At 40.7% G+C, this 22,715-nt stretch overlaps 1 protein-coding gene across 1 annotated transcript in view; it reads right to left on the bottom strand.

The window, feature by feature from the left end:
- The window catches only part of dpyda.1 (dihydropyrimidine dehydrogenase a, tandem duplicate 1), a 150,967-nt gene that overhangs the window by 39,455 nt on the left and 88,797 nt on the right, over window positions 1–22,715 (bottom strand). The window contains exons 14-16 of the mRNA XM_036585678.1: window positions 16,570–16,734; window positions 9,727–9,795; window positions 5,633–5,716 (exon numbers count right to left, since the gene is read on the bottom strand). Of these exons, the coding sequence (XP_036441571.1) occupies window positions 5,633–5,716; window positions 9,727–9,795; window positions 16,570–16,734 (318 nt within the window). The remainder of the gene's footprint in view (window positions 1–5,632; window positions 5,717–9,726; window positions 9,796–16,569; window positions 16,735–22,715) is intronic.

Below are 22,715 nucleotides of genomic sequence, written 5' to 3'. Positions count from 1 at the left end.
TGGTATACAATTTAGCTTGATAAACAACAGTTTCCTGTCAGACTGAAAACAGAGCACTGAAGTGAAGATTGTCAATGAGATCTTAGCCATAGCCACCTGATGGTGTGTTTGAACAGTTTTCATAATTTCATAAATTTGTGTATTTTCAAGTTTACTGTAAGCAAGTTGTACAGATTTAAGTTTTCAATAAAAAAGGAGATAAACTCAGTCATTATCTATACTATCCAAATTTGAGTTTGGAAGTGCCACCATTACATCTGCTGATACAGTGTGAACACGGTAGACCAAGCCAGCGTTGGTCCATCCTAGCAGATACAGGTATTGTGAATAATAAATATACCAGTTGCTGATGACCACCGTAATGCAAACACCTGCTAATGGATGTGAGTTGTGATGTGAGAATTTTCCAACTTTATGAGTTGATGAAGACTGAATACAGCAATAGCATATAATACACTTCAGGCAGTCCGTGTAACTCTGTCTGAGGCTGAGACTATGGTAAAGAGGCAGCGTGCCTTGCAGGAACACGGAAGCACTGATCAGACATGGAGAGCTTTCAGCCCCACTGAAGAGCATGCAGCAAAGAAAATTGACCAGCGAGCAGCAATAAGGGCCGAGCGAATTGCATACTGACTCCAGCAGCACTGATCAGGAGGGGAGGCGGCATAGCGAAGGGGAGGTCTAGTATGAAATTAAAGGAGGGCCAGGGTGGCTCCACGGAGAATTCTTTATTTATTTTCCCTCTCCCCACGTGCTGTCACCGCGGGGCAGGTGGAGCCCGGCGTGGGATTCATTTCGGCACAATGGGGGAGGGGGGTGGCGGGGGCGTTAGAGCGAGGAAAAGAGGGGGGAGAGGCAGAAAGGGAGAGAGGAAAGGGGGAGAGTGAGAGAGAAAGAGAGAGAGAGGGGAGAAGGGGTCTTTACCACCCTCAGGCAGGGACAGGAGGGGTGGGGGGGCTGCGAAGAGATAGGGAGCCAGAGGAAGAGGGAAGGGTGGAGGAGGGATAGCGGCTTTACACCTGAAATTTTAATTTTATCGTGCAAGGTCACGGGAGGTGGGCGCTCTTGTTAAGAGCCGGCAAGTCTCGCAGGAGGGATGATGGAAGTGGCGTGCCACCAGGCCCTGTTTGGCGGGCTGAAAATAGCTGTGGGAGCCTGCGCCGCTTTTAATTTGTGAATCCGAGGAGCCGTATTGAAGGCTGGGGAAAATATGAGTTCCCAGTGGATGCTGAGTCAAACCTGAGTAAGAGCTATGAAATAAAGGCTCCTCACACTCGAGAGATCTTTATCTGTCACAAGTACTGAGCCGTTTTATGTGCCTCCTCAACCTGCGATAATAACAACTGTGCTTATGTCAAACGAGAAGGAAAAAAAAACGTTTAATCAAGAACTGTTGAAAAGTAATACATGGCCAAAAATGAATAAACAGTGATAGCACATGCAAGTACATTTAGTGGGACTGCCTTGTAGGGTTTCTGTTCAAAGGGCTCTGAGTACTAAAAACGGCTTAGAAGCTGAATGGCTCCTGATTAGAGCGCGGAAGCGCCAATCCCATTGATCAACAGTAAACAAGATAATGAAATCATTACACATATTTATGTCTATCATAAGTAAACAAAAACTATCTCTAATCTGATGGCAGTTAAACGTTAAACAGCTCTGCAAAAAGAATGAGCATTATACTGTGAAAGCTAAACAAAATGAGTGGGTGAAATTGCATATTAATACGCCATTAAAATCAAATCTCCCTCTCTTTCGTTGTAGTCAGAAATAATGTTTTTCCCTGGCTAGGAAGGGAAGTGCCAAACAGTGTGATTAAATGATATTGCCTCTCTTTAGTTCACACGGAGGTTACCTGCCTGCGGCCCTGCAGCTTTGATTAGCTTTTTGTCTTAGAGCTGAAAATCTACAGCAAACGGATATAACTCTTTGAATTTACAGCCAATGCAGTGGAAAACAGCTCTCTCTGTAAGAATGGAGAGTCATAATCAGAAAATCAAGAAGGAGAAGCATGTGTTCTGTTCATCTATCTGTGCCAGATAAGAGCTAAGATGTATGGTAATATACAGTGGGATATGTTTGTCTTTCAAACGCCTTCATTACTTATACCACCTGTACATCTTATTCATCATGGTAGACCATTCCAAGACTTGATAAAACAGAACCATTAGGCTGAGATGTACTGCTTTATGGGCAGACTTCCATCCAAAGGATTTTATGTGGAAAATGTTACAGGCAATGGAAACGGCAATTATGTGTAATATTTTATAAATATCAACTTTTATTTTGTTCGACCTCAGCGACAGAAAGGTTTTTGACAGGAATTACGCATAAATTTAATGTGACAAGATTTTCATCACCTCTCGTTCGACAAAACAATAAAGCAAACCACAGCAGGGAAGGGATCTTTATTCCTTGTGCAAGCCTTGCTGATTCACATGTGCAGTCTTTGTCTTAAATATGGCCTATAACACATTAAAAGGACAATTTCTTGCATCCTGTGAGCAGAATGTTGTTGACTGTGGTGATGGGTGGAAACGTAAGAATCATAGTTTTCTGCGTGTTCACTAAACTTTTGTCACACTGAACAGTGGGCTATGGAAAAGGCTAATTAAACCAACCAAAAGAAAATATGCAGAACTTGCAATACAAGTGAAATTCTAGATGTAAGCACAACTTTTTTTATTTGAAGGAAAATTTATGCAACCGCAGTTTTAAGCACTTTTATAACTCATTAAAGTCGTAAATTAATGTAATAGAAACAAGCTGCCAGCATTTTGCTGGAATTTACAAACATTTTATTTTTTTTCCTTAAAAAATTGAAATAAATTTCATGAAAACGTAGCCTAACCTAGTTTACCGTACAACTACATCAACCATCCCCCTCCTTCACAGAGTAGCAGACAAATTCAGTCTAGAGATGACAGAAGAGCTGGTACTTTGATGTGAAGTCAATACCATAACAAATGCAACAACTAATTGTGAGCAATATATGATGATATTTTATCATTATTGTGATAAATTTTGTCATCCTGATAAACAATATATTTTTCTGAGTTTAACGTGGATATCGTCCATACTTAAAGAACACTTAACAACTGCACATCACGTTACAAAGAGATAATAATAAATTTAAACCCCTTAAATGGCCAGGCCCACTAGTGGGTCCAAAGTTTTACTACACACTCCTATAACCTAAGAATAACCGGTCCATGTAATTACTGAGTAATAAGACTTAGTTTGTAATAAGTCTGGGATTTTAAAGGTATAAATAAAAATCCCAGTTTTTCATAGCAGTTTTAAATCTTCTAAATCTTTGTGATAAAATTTCATAAAACGTCATGTATTGTGAAAACTGATTTAAGCATTATGACATAATATTTTTTTCCATATCGCCCACCTCTAGCTAACTACTTTTTTAAATAACTAACAGTAATACTCTATGGTATCGATACTACCATAGTTCCACATTCCTGTCTAACTGTATGCAGAAGAAATCTCGCCAATGCAAGAGGAAAACAATGACAATGCCTAAATATTCTGCTGCAGTGATTCCACCACCAAATAATACTAATCAAGAAGCAAAGCAGATCTCACATATCCAAATACATTGTGAAAAGGGGAACAGGGCAGAAACTGATCTGAAGTGTTTTTGGTTTGTGTTGTGTCATTCAAGTATTTATTTGACCTGAATAAAAAAAAATTAAATTGCTTGTTACCACATGAAGTAACTTTTTTAGGTTAAACTGCTTTTTGTCAATGTACTCTGCTTTTGAGAATAGATGCAAATCTGCAAAAAACATTTGCAGGCAATGGCATTGACCCTTTGGTAACTCTTTAAATTAAGCGATGAACCTGAAAGACCAATGTGAAGGACCTCAAACAGGTCACATTCCACACAGCCTGACAATTAATGACGTGTTAGAAAAAGTGTTATGATCCAAAAATACACATATAAAAAGTCCAAAATTATCAAAATTCTGGTATTGTGACATCTCTAATTCAGTCAAGTGTCTAGATAATTGCAAAACCGTGTGATTGGTGTTCTCCAAGTCTGTTGAGCATTTGACAATGTTGTTTAGTGGATGGTAGAATCACATGCAGTTCTCAATAACTGGTTGTGTGATAGTGTGATAAGGACAAACACAATTAATATGAATTTGTCTACGCACAAATTGGGATCTTGAAGTCTTACTATATTGCAAGTTCAAAAACTACATTGCACTCGACCACAGTACTCTCCAGTGTGGAGCAAAGAGGCCACAGCTTTGGCTAGACAAACTTTGTTTCAGATCGTAGTCATTCAGCTGGATGTGAACGGCAGAGCTGCAGTCTTTGTCTGAAAGGCCGACTCTGGAAAGGCAAAATCCACACACTGAGATGTGAAAGCGTGGCTGCTGAGTGATGGAAGCTCCTCGGCGGTGAGGGCCGACGCTGATGCTTCAAACGGGCTTTCATCTTTTTACTCGGGAGCGCTGCTTTGCATTTTATGACTTTGTTGTTTTAGTGATCTGACACGGTGTGTGGCTGCCAGAGCAGGTTTTCATGTCATTTAGTTGACCACTACAGACTCGGTGACAAGCTGTGTCAAATGCGTTTAGAGGGAGAAAGCACAATTTCCAATGCACAAGCAGACAAATAAACCAACGCTCAGATTTAGCGGTTTGCAACTGTGCAGAGGTAATCCAAAACATGGCATGTGATATTCCATCTACATATGAAGCCCTCAGAGGAAAAACAATGCGCTTCTATACACTATCATAAGTACATCTAGAATCAAGATGTTTTTGCGCTTTTAACATTGACTGGGGCTGTAATTGAAGTCATAAACAAGGATGTATTTTGTTCCTGTGTAATACGCATCATGCGCTTGCAAAAGAAAAAAAAAGTTGCTCCTAATCCTCAACAGACAAACGCTACATTAATCCTAGTGAATGGCATTTCTCATATGAAAGAAAACTGTTTACAAACCGCAAAAGAAATCATTTATGGATTATTAAATTCCGTTAATGCTATGGAAAAGGTGTATCATTAAGAACCAAATGCAAAATCAATGCTCCACTGGAGTAGAGACACATTAATAATAGGTGTTTGCGGTGCTTGATCTCCCTACAATACCTGTCTGTTCACAGCTGAGACAATAGGTTTCATTTCATTCAGAGTCATACACAGAGGGATGCATTTCATCTCAGACATGACTACAGCTTCTCCATGAATTTCTAACTAAAAGGAACTATGTTTTGACACTGGTATTCAGCATTTGTACAAAATCCTCAAAGATGAACATTTTCCATCTTCATCAATAAGAAATACTCTCTTTTATAATGAAATATGGTATTTCTAGAAGAGAAAATTGGCACGTTCACCAATTTAAATCAGTCTCTAGAAAGGTATTCATAGCATTCAGAGGTTATAGATAAGCATATAGAGAATATATGTGTATTTTTAGCAACATCTGTACTTGGATTCAGCACAAGCCTGGGTAACGGTTGGGCTCGGTGTATATACGATTAGATCAGTAGTCTGGCTGCACATACTAACTGACTAGCCTGGCTCTTAGTGAGAAAGTGCAAACTCCTCCAGGCTGACTCTTGGTATGTATGAGGTGTAGAGTGAGGTGTGCTGGCCTTACCTGCCCGCAGGCCAGTCCCATGCCCCTCTCGCCCATTCCATGAGGGCAGGATAAATTCAGCTCCAGGGCATCAGCTCCAGAAGCCTGTTCAAGGGGCACATTTATGCAAGAAGTTATTTCAACACACTCAATGCATTCTTGCTTTTTTTTTTTTTTTACAAATAAAACTATGGAGCTTTGATCTGAATCCATATGCGAGTCTGCCCATTGCAATATGAATCATGCAAAACACTTGTGGTTTGGAAAACAACAATCTAGTGATTCAGTTTATTAATCACGCCATGTCCAAAAAGCTTACAGCTGCTCAGGAAAACAGAAAGCACAAAGCCTCTTTTCAAGAAGAGGCGCGCGTGCCGATGAGAGACACCAAACAACGGTGACTGAAACATTAGGCCTAAAATAGATCAGACAAATCATAACTGTTCCACATGGATGCGCGGGAGACGCCGCACTGTATGTAGACTGGTGGAGTGGGGCGTAGAAAGCGGCTGAGCAGGAAAGGCGTTTGACAGGCAATTACATATCCATGGGGGCTTTAAACCACATCACATGGGGGATTTAAACAATTACAAAAAGCTCTACAAACCTGCCAGAGTGACTCCAGCTGTAGATTTATGATTTGCCGCAGACTGACAGCCATTAGAGGGAGAAAAGAAGAATAAGTATTTTAGCCTTACAAAGTGCAGAGGAGCAAGTGGCAGGATGAAGCCATTTATCATAGTCAGCCGGGGAGAGGAGGAAGCCGTGGCAGCCCCGGATTAGGCTCCAGATTTCATGGTCAATTAGGGCCAAATGCAGGTACAAAATGGACACAATGTGCCGTGATCCCAAAGCCAATTATCAATAATGTTTAATTTCACCCGGCTTCCTTTAAGCCCTTTATAGGAGGAGGCTGGCTGCCTCCTCCTTTCCTCCTTCCTCCACAACAAAGGACCACACACACAATGAATTAAGCGCTATCATTGCAGATCACAATAAGCAGCTTTGAGAGGGAAGACAGCAAGCAGGCTATTTGATATTGCAGGCTTAGCAGAAAAGGGAAAGAAGAAACAAGTCCAAAATATAGCAAAGCAAAACAAAACCAAGCAAGGGGAGCGAGCGAGCTGGGTTAGTTTGGGTTCTGCCTGCAAAAAGAAGAGCCTCCTACCCTCACTTCATCCTTAAAACCACTCCTCAGGGGAGGACAGAAAAGAAAAGGTAGGAACACAGAAAAGGAGACATAGAGAGAGAGAGAGAGAGAGAGAGAGAGAGAGAAGGGACAGACAGAGAGCAGAAAAAAGAACAAGAGGCTTAGTGCCACAGTTCCACACCTCTTATCCTAATCCCATAGACACGCGCACAAACCCAAATGTAAACATACCACTGTAACCCACATTTCAGCACAGGCATGCCCTGTGGATGATGATATATACTCCTCATATGCTGCATGAATTGTAAATGCACAACCCATGAAGCCCACCGTAAGCATAGGGAAATACAGCCCAGCGTGCGCATTAATATTTATCCACAGTTCTCCCAAACATTCATTAGTAGATGAGGGAAAAGGCAGGAAAAAAAAGAACAGAAGCTTGCTTATAAAGGTACAACACCTAAAGACCTAAATACCCTTTAATGATCATTATAAGATAAATTAGAAGCAAGCATCAAAATGAGCATCATTAACCAACACGTGTCTAAACTGTTGTTTCCAAATTGGCTTCTAAACTCATTCATTAAAATGCAATGTATGCAGAAGTGCGCTTTATTACAAAAGCCATAAGCATGCATGAAGCCTAAGTGGAAATGTGATCATGAAGGCTTCAATATTCATGTGCGCATCTTGAACATCACAGGCTTAAAAAAAAGCACCATTTCTCGTTTAATCCTTCTCGTAGTTGCTTCAAGGAGCAGACCGCTGGAGACGAGTCTTAAGGATACGCTCCACAAAAAAAGCCACAGGCCTGGAGCAGATCTTTATCAGAGCTGACACTGCCTTTGACATGGGCTATCAGCTCCCAACTTGATAAGGAAAACATTACCTATCCCTGTCATACACTTTGGAACATCAAGGATGGTTTGATCTCGGGGGGGTTTTGGGAGCATGATAGCAAAAGTGGGGTAAAAAAACACAGACACGCTTACTCTACAGTTGGAAGAACAGGCACGGGAGATGCTGCAGGACAGAGAGACAGACAGAGAAATGTAACAGAAGCCGGGAGGCAGTCGGCTATGACTCGAATGCTCATTTTGAAGCAGAGGAAACCCTGCGCTGTGCAAGTCTGCAGGCTGGTACGCAGCCTTTTGAGTGACAAGCGTCAAGACTTTCATTAGCTCAACCTCACATATTCATGATGGTGCTAGGGCTAGGCCTTTCACAAACACTTCATATCCACCAGCTGATTATCAGCATTACTTTTAGGCAACTAGTTTTAGGAGCCCCGTATTCCTTTTTTATCATTTCACAACTTTAAATGGAATAAAATGGGAATAGATCATGGAGAGAGTTTGACATTTATGAATTATGGTCTCTGGCTCATGGTTATGATGCAATATTACTCTCAAAGGCAGAGATTTGTGCGTGCATGGGGGCAGGGCAGCAGAAGTGAGGTGGCAGCTGAAAGCAGAAAATGGTTTACTTCAGGCTGACACTTTAATGATGGGAAAAGAGGCATGGGGGGGTCAAAAAAAACTTTTAAGTTGTGTCCTTAGGCAAGGAACAGTGTTAAGTGTTCCCTTACAGATTTCAAAGTGAATGAATGGGTGATTCTCCTTGAAACTGGAGTTGCCATGGTAACCGGGCTTTTATTTTATATTTGCCAGCAGAGGTAACTAAACAACGTGCTTTGGATGCGAGGATGATGAGGAATTCGGACCGCCAAGAAGGGTCAGTGACTGACAGAGAGGCTACCAAGAATGGAACAATCTGATCTCCTCTTTTCCTTTTTCCTCCACTCCTTCCATCTCCAGCAGTATAGCTATCCTGCCTCTTCCTGCCCACCCTAAGGCATGGCAGTCTGAATGCGAAGAAGACCTGGGCTCAAACTATACCTGCCTGTAGGGTACTTCTTCTGTAGAGCCGGGTTAGAGTACGTAGCTGCTACGCAGCTGGGTGATGGAGGTAAGCTCCTGAAAGCCAGAGTGACACTGCCGTCTACCCTAAAGCAATGTACTCACCCGGGCTTAGATCAGCGTGTGGGCTGCTTTATGAATATACAATATGCAAACGGTACCTGAACCTGGCTAAGGGGGCTGCCAGGCAAATACGTAATGACAGTAAAATAGAAAGCTAGAGGAGGAGTGGGGGGGCACTACCAGATGTCCATCTTTTTCGGAGGGGAAGAGGGGGTTTTGGGTGAGCTTGACAGGTCCGGTTTAATGAGGTATAACAGAGAGCGAGAGCGTCAATGAAATCGATAGCAGAATTAACACATTGACATGTGGACCTGTTTACTTTCTGACATTTTCTGTGCACAATTAAGCACCTGAGATATGAGAGTCAACTCTGATTAATCCAGAGGCCACCAAACTGCCTCTCTCTATTCCCATTCAAAATATCAGCTCAGTGTTTAAAAGTGTGATATATACATAAATATTTGCGGCGTGAGTATGTGCGTGCGCGTGTGCATTTATGTGTGCATGTGCGTGTTCCAGAGTGGGTCTGCTGGGGCTAGGTTTGACTGACAATGGGAAAGGACAGGGGCTGGAGCGCTCGTGTTCACAGATGGAGGAGCCTGAAGAAGTCTGGCCTGAAGACGTCCTCTCCTCCCCCTCTCTGCTCTCCTCCGTCACTGTCTCACTCCTTCTCTGGCATCTGTCTCATCCCTCTCAGCCTCTTGGCAGCAACAAACCAGTTGGGCCTTATAAACATTTGCCTAAATGTAGCACGCTTCAGATCCAAGATTAATTGCCACCGATTCAATATTTGGGGTGTTTATGCAATAACAGTGAATGTTGCTTTTGCAGTTTGGAAAGGTGTGGTACATCACACTTTTCTCTTCACTCCCCAAGCAATGGTTATGCAGGCAGTGTTATCAAAAGAGCCAAATTATCAGTGAGGAAGGGGGGTATAATTTCACAACTGTGCATGTTGGTAAATTAGCATAACAAAGACTCACCTCTGCCATTTTGGCAAGCTCAGTCCAATCAGCTTTGTTGTAGCTGCACATTATGCTGGAAATGATAATCTATGGCAGAGAAAGAGAAAGAGAGGAGGGGATAGAGAGAGAGGTTGGAACAATTCAGAGATTCTAACCACAGATGCACTTTATGTTACACAGCAGACTTAAAAAAGGTCCATTCTGATGTGTGCACAAATGATCATCCCTCTTGTCTTGTTTTGCCATGTTACAAAATGGGTCTGAAAGCTATTACCTTGACCTTAAAAAGTAACTGCATTGTCCTTCTCCTTCTTTTAAGTCACAAAATCAATATTTATAATTTACAAGATCAGACCAAATCCACCAGCATGCTGGCGTTATTAAAACAATAAAAAACATCATAGAGAAGGTATTAGCTAAGAGCCCCTGTTCTACGGCTGGATTACGCTGCGCCATTTTCATTTTTCTCACTCTGACACACTATAAGCCAACTATAAAACATGCTGTGGAGGACCTGCTTCTTAATATCACCTCCTGGTTTTAGGTAATCACAGATATAAAAAGGCTTCGATATAAAGTGCAAACAAATTGCAGGTAATGAAGAGTATGTCTAATACACAGAGCACATTTTTCCAGCTAAGTGAAGACACTGGGTCAACATTTCAGCGCACTGTCTCACTTATCCGGATTTGTTAACCCTGTTAAACACAGGCGTGTGCCATTATGTGCCTAGTAGCTGTAGAAATCAGTGCAAAGATGAGGGAAATAAGGTTCGGTTCGCATTTGTGCTTCATACCCTTACGCTCACCTTTTTAATTACATCTAAACCTGGTTTTAGCAAATGACCATGACTTATTTGTGGCAGCGATGAGGAGGAGATGCCAACAAGACGGAATGTGCCGGCCCTAACAAAAGGTATCTAGGGACACTAAGGGAGAGAAAACTGATTTCATGGGAGGATATTAAACTCGGAGGATGTGCTCTCCCCTAGGACAAATTTCCGCCAGATATAAATCTCTGGGGCATTAGGCTTCCCCAAAAGCACCACACAGTTAGGGACTAAGTACAGACCACCTACACAAGAGCAGAAAATATTGCCAAGTTTTAGAGGGCAAATAAAGTTAAGCACCCTGACATTTACTGCTCAGATTTACCAAACAACGGTGACATATAAGCGATATTTGATACACCCTGAAATAGTGTTTGGTAATATTATCGTAAAGCCAAGGCAAGCAGAGAAATACAGAAGAGTTGCTGGAGAAGACTGAGATTACTAGCCTCCATTGAGCCCGTTTCATTTTGGGTGCTATGGAGGTGGTGAGTATTCTATTTTGATTTGAGCTTGACCTTTGACCACTTAAACTTCACATTATGGGAAGGAGGCCCTTGAAAAGGCAGAGAGGCATCCACTCTCCAGTTTATTAAAGACAATCCGGGCTGAAAGCACAGTCAGACAGGCAGAGCAAGTTAAAAAGAGAGCCGTGGCTGTGGAGGCTGGGAGAGGAGTGGGATTACCTCGTTATCAGCTCAATAACCCTGCTCCCAGCTCCTGCCTCCAAACACACAGCACACTGTAACAAAGCGTCTCCATGGAGATCAGTCACCTAGAGCCTGTCACTCGCCAAAGATATGAGCACGTTTCAGAGCGCTGGCGCCCACCCCTCCTTCACGCCGTGCAGCGGCCGTTCACTTGTAATAGAGGGGAAAAATTGAAGCATTGATGACGACAATCACAGCAATTTGTCCGGGAAGCTCTGACCTGTAAGGGCTGCAGCTGCAGTTTAGTGGGTTTGGCGGCAGACTGTTGCAGTGGAATGAAAATGCCTCCCCTGTAGCAGGGCTGCTTGCACGAGAGCGTGGCCGCTCCAGGAGCAGGGCAGTCTGACCCACCTATTCCACTGACAGATGGAAATCGCTTGTGCCAGAAAGCAGATTTGATTTCCTTTTAAAGCAACAGTTCAGCAGGCAATGAAATTTACTAAAATTTCCCCTTACCCCAAATGCAGTACTGGAGCTACACAGTACTGTTACATATAAAACGGACAAAACTATATGGCATAGCTTAAAACAGTAGAACAACCATCTGAAAGTCTTTTGTCCATTTTCATAGATAACATATGGTGTGAGAAAACATGTAAGTAACTTTACTGGAGATTACTCGAGGAGATGCTTTGGCCAAAAAAAAAAAATACATTTACACAATTTTCTGCTCACTCCAGTTCACTGCATGTTTGGTGTCCAAAGTTTGTTTCTTGATTTACACTGGAGCTACAAGCAACGTGCAAAATACAGGGGGGTCCCAGAGGGTCCACGACCCTCTAATTAATCTTTTGGACCCCCTGCATGTTTCTAAATCAAAATTCTTGGGTCGCTGAAAATAAACCTATTATGTTATGCTGTCTGGAATATTTTTAGGGAAACATAAATGCTTCAGTGTGATTGCTGAACACTGAATGCACTATGCTAAATGTATTCAGTGATGTATTCTGTTACTATATATAAAAAAGTAACGTATTCAGAATACACTTTGAATACATATAGAATACATATTAATAAGACAGATCGGAAAATTCTGCTGTAATTTTTATTTAATTCACACTGTTTCTCACTATTACTGGTTGGCAGTTTTTCATGTAATATGTTTATGGAAAATCTGTTTATCATTTAAGTTCTGAAATTTTTTTCCTGAAGTTTTTTTTTCTGTCATCATCAGCTTCAGTCCACTGCTGCTCCCACAATCCCCCAAGAAGGTGTCCAGTACAACACTAATGCTAATCACTCACAAACATGTTCACTACTAAGGAGATTATTAGTTTGATCATCCCTCAAAGGAGTTTACTAACATTGACAACTGGCTCATCATGTTGATTTATCAGTCTACTCAGGTTTTAGCAGAGCTCAGTAACACAGAGTAATAACTGATCAGCACATTGATTTGTCTGTCTACTCAGGCTTTAGTCGGATCTTCAATGTTTGTAAAGAAGCCATTAACTGAGGTTCTCTTTAGAGTTCATCCATTGAGCATGTTTGCTATATGCCATGTGCTGATTTCAAAATAATAGTTAATAAACAAGCACTGATAGTGTTTCTTTTGAAGATTTATTTTTATTTAGTGGAGAAGTATTCTCCTAAAATGTAAAAAGTAACTGTATTCTGAAAACTGCCTTTACAAAATGTAACCTAGACCGAACACAGATACTTAATTTCTGTATTCTGAATATGTATTCCCGATACCTGTATTGCTACATCCCAACCCTGTTAACAACTGTAACAATTCCCAGCACATATCTGAAAAACTACAATATGCCATAGTATATTTGTAAATCTGAAAACTTGCCCAATTTTCCAAGATATGGGAGGAAAAACTGAATTGTTACTCATTTCTCAGACCAAAGAAGATCTAATAATTAATTATGGAATTAATGTGTGGAAGACCACATTAACAAACTAGAACAGGGTATTTCCAAAAAAATTCTGAAACCAAACATTTTGTTGCCATTGAAAACATCAATGTCGCCATGGCGAATGAGTTAGCAGCCAGTAAAGCTGCTGGAGTAACCAGCCAGCACCAGACCCCCAAATACCAGGGGGTATTTCGCACACTGGCTACAAGGCTAATGCAGCTGACAAGTAATGGAAGCTTATACCCTCCAGTTAGCACTGTTGTTCAAAGTGCATACTTACATCATCACTAGCCTTGGATACATAACTGATATTATTCAATTGGTCTTTTGTTCTTTTTCATGTCACATTTTTTCGATTTGCCTTTATGTAGCTTTTACCTTTATATAATCATTGTAATCTATGGTTAGTTCAAATGTATAACAATGTATACTGTAGAAGGCACTTAATTACAGAAACTCACTAACTAATTAACTTAGTTACGTATACATACATATTTGAGTGACAGATGGAAAGATTATAACATTGGTTTTTGGTCTGGCAAAGTATGTAGGGGAAAATGCAATTAAATAAAGAAACTCTGGTACATGAAATCTGCTCTCCTGTAGAGAGTAAAATGGATGAGCTTATCCAGAAGAAGGGTCCAATGAGTTTGGCAATATTTTGTTTTTCAAAATATTTCATGCCATCTGGGCAGAATATAGTCATTATTACATAGTGGTTAATATTAGTTAGTGCAGTTGGTAACCATACGGCAGTTATATTACCATCATGTAAAATGGGGGATATTTTAAAGTTGGGGGTGCTGAATTTTTAGCAGAACGTGCATCATGATGTTATGCTAAATGCTATATTTATTTGTTTATTTGTCATTGGAATTTTGAATAACATGAAAGAGGATGAATCATAACGCAGATATGCATGTGACCGACACATAATCTGCTGATGCACACCCTGCTGTCCCTCCTCTTTCTTGCTGGATGAACTTTATGCAAATGAGCTGAGCGCCAACCAATCAGATTGTTGATACGAGGCACGGAAACCACTTGTGTCATGCCCATAATCCAGCTACACATGCACATCTAGCAGCAGATAACTGCATGAGCAAAATCCAAACTTTACCATACTAAAAGTACACACGGTTTTCTGATCAAAACATTTAAATGTTTTGTTTTTTTTTAGTTTTCTGCTATTGTTTTTAGGAGATATAGTCAAATAATTCTGAAATCTGGATGCTGCAGTACCTTCAACTATAGAGTAAGGCTCTGTAACAATAACGTAGTAATTTGCGAATGAATTTGGATCACAATAATATTGTTCATCGCACGAATTCTGCCATAGCCATTTGTCTAACTTTACATCATCACCTGAGCTTAACACCACATATTTCAGTAACTTGCTACTGGGGTTTCTAAAACTGCATGACATACTGGTAACTATAAAAAGGACAAAAGTATGCTTACACAGTATAATTAATTAGTCACCAAAACTTTAAATTTTTGAGATTACTCAGCCAGCCAACATGGTCTGAAGCAAAAGTGGGATGATTTTGGTACACAATTTGCTTGATGCTAATTGGTGGGGTATAAGCTTCCATTCCTTGATAGCAACAGCAGCCTTACAGCTCTAGTGAAACACTAAAAAAGCAACCTCTGAACACCAAACATGTCTTAGCTGAACGACTGCATTTGGAGTAAAATATGTTGATTTTTTACCCAGCTAGTGCTTTAAATGTGTACACGCGCACTAAACTGCATGCCCCCTTACACACGCTAACAGCCAGCCACACATGAATGTCTGCACACATACATGCACATACGTGCACAAAGACCTTGCAGTCTTTGTACTGAAGATGTTTCCATTCAAGCGGCAGTGCAGATGCTGGGTGCAGTGGGAATCCTTGAAAAAGGAGTGCTGCTCTCCACTCTCTGTTCAGACACATCTCAGCTGTTTTCATCTTCTACACAAAAGCTCCAGGAGTGAATGCTGGACATCACTTCCATTAGTGCTCTCTCTGATTGCAGCCAGAAAGTCTGCCACAAATCAATTAATCCTTTGATATATCTTGAGCACAGAAAAGAAACTGAGCCTCAGAAGCCAACAAATGAGTTGTCATTTTGTAATTTCAGCCAACATATGCTGTTTCTTCTGCATAAATACAAGAGGGAGGGAAAAAAACTGAGTTATGAACCAGGTCCACACCATAAATATTTGGATTTCATTAACAAACATGAGCATTGCATTACTATGAATAATAAAAAGGACATTGAGGAATTAATACTGAAATCATATTCAAATTTTATGACTTGAAAACCAAACCACAGAGGAGAAACTGGAGATAATTAGCTACCAAAGAGAGACTCATGCTGCTCACTGTAGTCACAATGACTTTGTAATACATCTCTTTGCATGAAAACATCAGGAGGTTGAGATTAAAGAAAAATTATCTTGGGTTTTGAATAGATTATGACAATCACCTTATTTACTGATTGTCTGCTGTTTGCAGCAATGATAGCAGGAGCGCTAACTTAAACCTTACATCTTTATAAATGATTATGGTCCTTGCCTGCACATTTCTCTAATGCACAAAACTGAGAACACTCAAGCAGTAGTGAAGGGACATAAGAAACATTCTGTGTTACAATGAAAGCTGCTGATGGTATCCATTTAGTGGTAAAAAGGCATGTGGGCCACCTTTCACTTAACTGCTAGAGTTTTTCAGATAGCAACAATATTGTGACCAAAAGTCTATAACCACTAAAACATAAACTCACAGCTAGTCCTGGGGAGGCTGTTACAGGAGTTCCTGCCCTGGAATTTATAAGTAACACTTAATTGTTACTGCAGGTTTAATGTCAGTGTCACAGTTCAAATGGATAATGCATATAACCCAATGGTACTATTCTTTAACGGTTCTTGAATGCTGAGAGCTCTGAAGGACTCTGAAAGATTGAATGAGGTTTATGTTAATGGAAAAAAATGACAATTGAGGCACAAACTAACAAATGCTATGCCTTAGCGTGCTTACTTGTTTTTATACAAGCTGCCTCATAGCACACAGAGCACAGAAATGGAAGGAATGGAAGTTGACGTATCAACACCAAAGATGACGCCAGTATGATCACTTCAATTCACAGATGATCTGAGCTGTAATTTCCATGTGACTGAATTCAAAGAGATAACTGGAACAACAGTGCTAATAACTCCAGTCACTATCTCATACAAATCATCAGACCAAAAAACAGCAATTCCTATTTGCACTGCTATGAACCCAGAAAAAATGACACTGACTCAAAAACAAGCATCAGAGTTAGCTGGGGCTTCCCATTTTCTGAGAAAAATGTCTAGATGGGGATTTCTCTATAAAGTTCACTTGGACATATGTAACCTCCTGGTGTGTTCAGTAAACTGCTGTATCTGTACAGTGTGTAGGTTTTGTGTACTGAAAGAGGTTCTTACATTGTGAGGAAAGTCCACCTTAAGCTCGGTCACACTTTGGCACCAGTAGGCGGCGGTTTTCTCGCTGATCAGCTCGATGTTGAGGAAGGAGCCTTGAGCTGGGCCATACATAGGGCCTGACGTGGTTCCACGCACAATCCGAGGAGACACGTTGGTGACCAGATCCTGGACAGCAGAAAAGTTGAGAAGCATCATAAACAATGGACTGAAACTACCACAGCAGAGAGCAATGCAGAACACTACTGCTCAGCCTCCTGTTCTGTGACCTCACACCAGCTCATTGTAAAGTGTGTTAATGAAGCACATCTGTAGAGCAGCAGGCACTAATAGTACTCGCTTAGTGCTCCCGTTCTGCTTCAGCAGGGGTCTCCAGTGGAAGAGCAGCACTGGACATATGCTCTAAGGTAATTATTTATCTGTAAAACACCATAAAGAAGACAATTACTGTCCTACTATCACTAATGCACATGAAACAAATTCAATAGTCTTACTTCTCTCTCTCTCCCAGTTTCTTAAGGGGGCTTTGAAGCTGAACTAAGTCCATATTTATTTATGCACCAAAGCAAAATGTTCGAAATACTACCAAGTAAATGAAGACCCTATGAAAAGTAAGTCATTTTTCTATCAATTCACATTTATTACGAAATACAGTGGTGCTCTCTCTGGCACTGTGCCCTTGACAACACTGAATGAGTTCCTCAGAGAGAGTCAGAATCTCTTACCTCGCAGAGTTCCCATCTACGACATGTTTGCTCTGTACTACAAACACATACTACATCAAACATGAACCCTAGGCTGTAGAATTCTACAGAGAGACAGAGAGACCAAGCCAAAATGCCATAATGCCCAGCTTTAATTAGATCTTTGTGAGGTGGAAACGCTTATGTGCAGTCTTCTTCCTCAGCTGGACAGTAATCAGTCCACTCAGTACATTAGAGCGCTAGTGAAAGAAGCTGGCAGCCACACAAGGCTAATGCTGCAAGCGACCTGCTAATGGCTTTGGCAGATCACAGAATGCTGCCATCCACCACTCCAAATGCAAGGTCACAGTGTAAAGCTAACAGCCCAGTGCTGCCAGTGGAGTTATAAAACGTGGTCCATTTGGATTTAGGTTGCACAATGCCAGCAAATTCAATATACTGCATGAGTTGAGGCTACTCTGTGTGTATTATCTGGATTTGTGGCCAGGAGGGTCATAATGCCACATAGAGAACCGATACGTAGAGAATGCAGGGTAAAAAAAAATAAAAATAACGTCTTTAATTTCATGTACAGAAGAGAGATTAACTTCCCTTCAGTGTTCTGTAACTTTGCTTGCAACATCAATTAAAATGATAAAGTCAGATTACCTACAGTGAAACTGACAGCTTAATCCACGCTCCTCGGATAAACTGTCCATCACAATTCAGCAGTGTAGGAGAACAATTTGCATAGCCCAATTAGGGCCTACCCTTACAAAACAATTTAGATAATAGAGCGCTAACTTAATTTTACAACATTTAGACAGTTTTCCAGCTACAGAGACAAGAAACTTTAATTGCTGCTAATTAGATCTAATTAGCATAAGTTTGATTAGAAGGAGAAGAGCTAGAGCTTTTTCTCTTGCTTTCTTTTATCAGCCAACAGAGTTCTAGGCAGCAATACTTATCACATTATCTTATTTATTTACTTTTATTTATTTATACACACTAGGTTTCACAGAAGAGCATAGAAAGCCATCTGAACGTCTTCTGTCTGATCTGAACGCATGCATGAGACCGGATTCAGACTGAGGAACATTCAAGGAGATGTGTGCAGGCTATATGTGCCACAGACACATTTGGAAATTAGGAAGGCACTGTTTCATGTTAAAATGAACTGAAATGATATTTTCAATTGCACACGCATCTCACTGTGAATTTTCCATCAAGAGATGCAAATGCACAAGCGCTTCTTTTCCAAAAGCTGTTGCTGTCTTTGGTGTAGCATCACTGTGGGATGAGTGACAGTTTGGGATGTGGTCCATGGTTGTGAATGAAGATGTAACCCGTTTTTTAATGGAAGTGCAGTGCCCCTCCAGTGAAGGCTCTATGGAGAATTGAGACAGTCATCCCAAGGGCTCGGGGCGAATCTGTAAGTCTGTATTTAATGAAGCTGTGACCAGGGAACATTTGGCTGCCGGCGGTCTGTATTATCAGGCCAGGGCGGAACAAGAGTTTTAATATTAAGCAACTGGAAACCATGAAAATTGCCCAAAGGGAGCAGACTGGCACGCTATGGAAACAGGTGCCACACACAGCATGAGATAAGACACACATACACACTCATACACACGCATTCACATACACAACCACTCCACATAACTTTCCGCACATTCCTAAATAACCGTACAGCCTAAAGCAAACTGGATTCCCAAAGATGGCTTCAGTTGAACATGTGACATATATGTATTTGTAAACGTGTGCGAACATGGCAAAAAAATGGCAAAAAAATAGCACCATGATACTTGGCTTTTATGAAACACAATACATGTCACAATATTTTGTTTGATAATTTGAAATAAACACAAATCACCACAAAAAGAGCAGTATCAGATTTCAAAAAATGTTTTTTTTTATTCAATGTTTACCATGCAGAGTAACACTATATTAAGGGTGAGCAATATGCCACAAATATAATATCTGATACTTCAAGAATTTTTCATGATGCTTGATATGTCACAATATTTTTTTGACATCTCATAAGTTGGAACAGACAAAAAGGAACTAGCAGTGCCACATTTAAAAATACTTTAAAAAACTGTGAGTACAAATGACATTTCACATATCATGCTGCACTAAATCCAATTAACCAGGACTAATTATGCTCTTTTTGTCAAGAAACATGGAGTTGGTCAGTGCTTTAGGAGTACATATGATATACATTATATGCTCAGAAAAGCATATTGTCACATATTGTGATGTAATTAATCACGATAACAATAAATATCACCACATTGCCCACCCCTACAAAATATCTGATTAAAATTGAACAATTATGAGGGTTTCAAATTACAATCTCCCGACAACAGAGCAAAAAACAGCTATGCCTCTGGCCACTCACCTAAACCTCTTTGTAACCTGTTTCTGCAGCCCCCTTAGTGGCCATCCCACTGGTGGAATGGAAACCAACTAAATTTGTAAAATAAAATAATGAAATAAATGTTGTTTTATCCCTGTAACACTGCAACCAGATTGACTAGGACACTTTTGGCCCTCTGTGGGTGAAATGTTGTGACTCTGAGTTGAGCTGCTTGTGAGCAATGAGGAGATAACAATGTATTCCTCTCTATAAAGACAGCCGTGCAGAGATAAAACAGACAGCACAACTTTAGTGTTTTGATAAATACAAAATGTATACAACTGCCACAATAAAGAACATTTAAACATGATAAAAACACTTTTATGACTTGACTTGCTTGCTCACCTGTGAAGACAAAAATCCACTTTGCGTATAGTTTTGTAAATCATAGAAAGTTCCATCAAAATACATTATTGAAGAAACTGCATTACTGTAAGAAATGGCTACTGTAAAGGGGCTAATGAAAGGAGTTAATGAAACATTCAGTAAGTTAGCAGTGCCCACAGTATGCTCAGAAAAGCTTATCATGGTTAAATTTATCACAAAAATTGTATCGTTTCGTCACGTTGTCCACCCCTTGACCTTTCTTCTCCTGTGTTAATATGCCTCTGGGGATTAAGACTGTGCAAAAAAGGACACAATGTGTTTCTTTCCACAGTCTCCGCACTTCTCTGCGCTCTTTCGGCCTGGCGCTCTGTGGGCTTTTGAAGGCGTTCCTTTTTTTAGCAAAAGTATATTGCTTCCATACTGGCCATTAGCAGGCTCTGACCCGTGCAGAGGGAGATGATGTGTACTTTCTCTCTCACTCGGGCTGCCTCTTGTTAATGACCAAGCCTATGTTTCTGAGCTAACCAGGTTTTTATCACAGCAGAACAGGTCCCTAATCCCCCCGGTACTGCAAACAGCCTTTCAGACTCAAACACATGCAAGAACTACTAATCAAACGCAACGGACCACACACCACACTGCCCGTGCACACACACGTAAAATTGAGGCCATGTTTTCATTTGGCTTATCACAATAAGCTACATAAAGTATGTTCCATGACATACATAGACGGCATTAAAACCATAGTCATTCATTCGTCCACTGAAAAATCACTTCATAAAACACTCAATTCTGAAGAACTATTGAACATTTATATACATTTTTGCCAATGATTAGAATGATTTTATACATTTATGCCAATGATTAGATTTGTCTTCTGTGAAAAAAAGTGGAGGCAGAGGAATAGTATAAATATGAAACATGTCCACATTTGTGTTTCCTTATTTTTTTTTTTCCTTCAGCCATTAAAAAAAAGAAAATAGACAGAAAACAGAATAATTGCTTGTCTTTCAAAACGTTTTCACTGCCCTGAGGGAGTAGTGTGTTTTGCTGTCCGCTGCTTCACTCACTCACTTTCTCTCCAGCAGTCGGTGCAGGGGAGGTCAAGTGCAGAACATACAAGTGAATAGCAGATAATCCCACACATTAAACCACAGGCTAGAACTAATACCATATCAAATATTTTGCTATTCACAGGCTGAGTGTTACATCTCCCTGTAACAGCGTGGTTTCAGGGGATTCAATACTTAATACTGCATAAAACGCAGGCAGTTCTCCATCATCAATCTGAATGATAATGAGGAGGGCAATGTACCTATACTAGCAGAACATTCAAAATTAATAAGAAACTGAGAGCTGCATGTCCAAACCATGACCAGTTCTACATAAAAAAAGAAATGGCTGAACTGTCCATTACACAAATGTGTATCTTTAAAACACCTCAAGGAAATTAAAAGCAGGCCTATTCTGGTAAAAATCAGGCCTATTCTGGTAAAGAAGTGGACTTATGGTTTTGAAGATGGAATGCACTGCGTAAGCAACAGCTCCATAGGTGAAGACTGTGGGGCTATCCAGGCCTTCTGTGATGGAAGGCAGACAAATAAAAAAATAATCTGGAGAGGCCATAATTACACTGAGTGGCCCCAAGTCGAGGCATTAATCATTATAAGCAGCCATGACAGAAAAATCAAAGCATGGCTGGTTCAGTTCTCTCCAGAAACCCAGGCCAACCGACACACTGCACCACAATCCAGGACTTCTTAAAGAAAGAGAGAGAGAGAGAGAGAAAGAGAGAGAGAGAGAGAGAGTGAAGAGGTGATGCTGCAGTTCTGTGCATCGTTCATCTTTGTCTGTAAAGTGCGGAAGTAACACTTGTAAAGCCATCATTTCGTCCTGTTGTTTACTGTGGTCATCTCTCAGGGAGGGCTGAGATGACATTCTCCAGCACCTGCATGGATTAATGCTGTCTGACACTGGGAAGGCTCCTTAATAACACCGCTCTAAACCCCAACCTGCCACCCAACCACTGAGAACAAGTAAAGAGAGATAAAAATACAACAACAACAACAAAGTGACCACAGCCATCCTCACTGTCGTCTCTTATTGTCCGTCCATACCTAGAAGATGCTTGTCGGGGAGAGAGTAATTTCAAAGGGTGATTTGAAACAGCGTAGTTAACATTTAGCATTTTATCATTGCTATCTCACTGAAATCTATTTTTTTTTAAATACCATTTCAAAATGGCAGCTGCCCTTTCCATTGTGTGAATGTTTCATGATGAATGAAAAACTGGGCTCCTGAGTAGTATCAAATGTTGGTCCTATCATCAGAAGATTGAGAGTTCAATCCCTGGTGATGCCACAGCCACCTGTGGCCAGGTGTCCAAGACAGCACAAATAGACTCACTCTCTTTAGGTGGTTAGGAGGGCCCTCCCTCTCCCCCATCACTCAGCATGATGCTAGCTTATGTGGCTGAGTCGTCGAATGACGTTGGGTTAGCAACAGTTCAAAAAGATGAAAAAGCACATGCTAGCCTTCATCCTCCCAGCTTGGTAGCAATGTGTGATAAGAGGAGCTCTAACTATCAGGAACTGAAACTGAACATTAAAATTTATAGTTCTAAATTTTGAACATTTAAATAGACTTTAAAGTTAAAAAAATTGAAGGCCTCTTTTCCACTGCAAGGCCGAATGGTTCTGAGCATAGAGGGAACCTTTCCA

The sequence above is a fragment of the Colossoma macropomum genome, unplaced genomic scaffold, assembly GCF_904425465.1.
Source record: "Colossoma macropomum unplaced genomic scaffold, Colossoma_macropomum, whole genome shotgun sequence".
Classification (NCBI taxonomy): Eukaryota; Metazoa; Chordata; class Actinopteri; order Characiformes; family Serrasalmidae; genus Colossoma; species Colossoma macropomum.
Note: the sequence above shows the minus strand (reverse complement) of the source record. Positions and strands in the feature narration are given on the sequence as shown.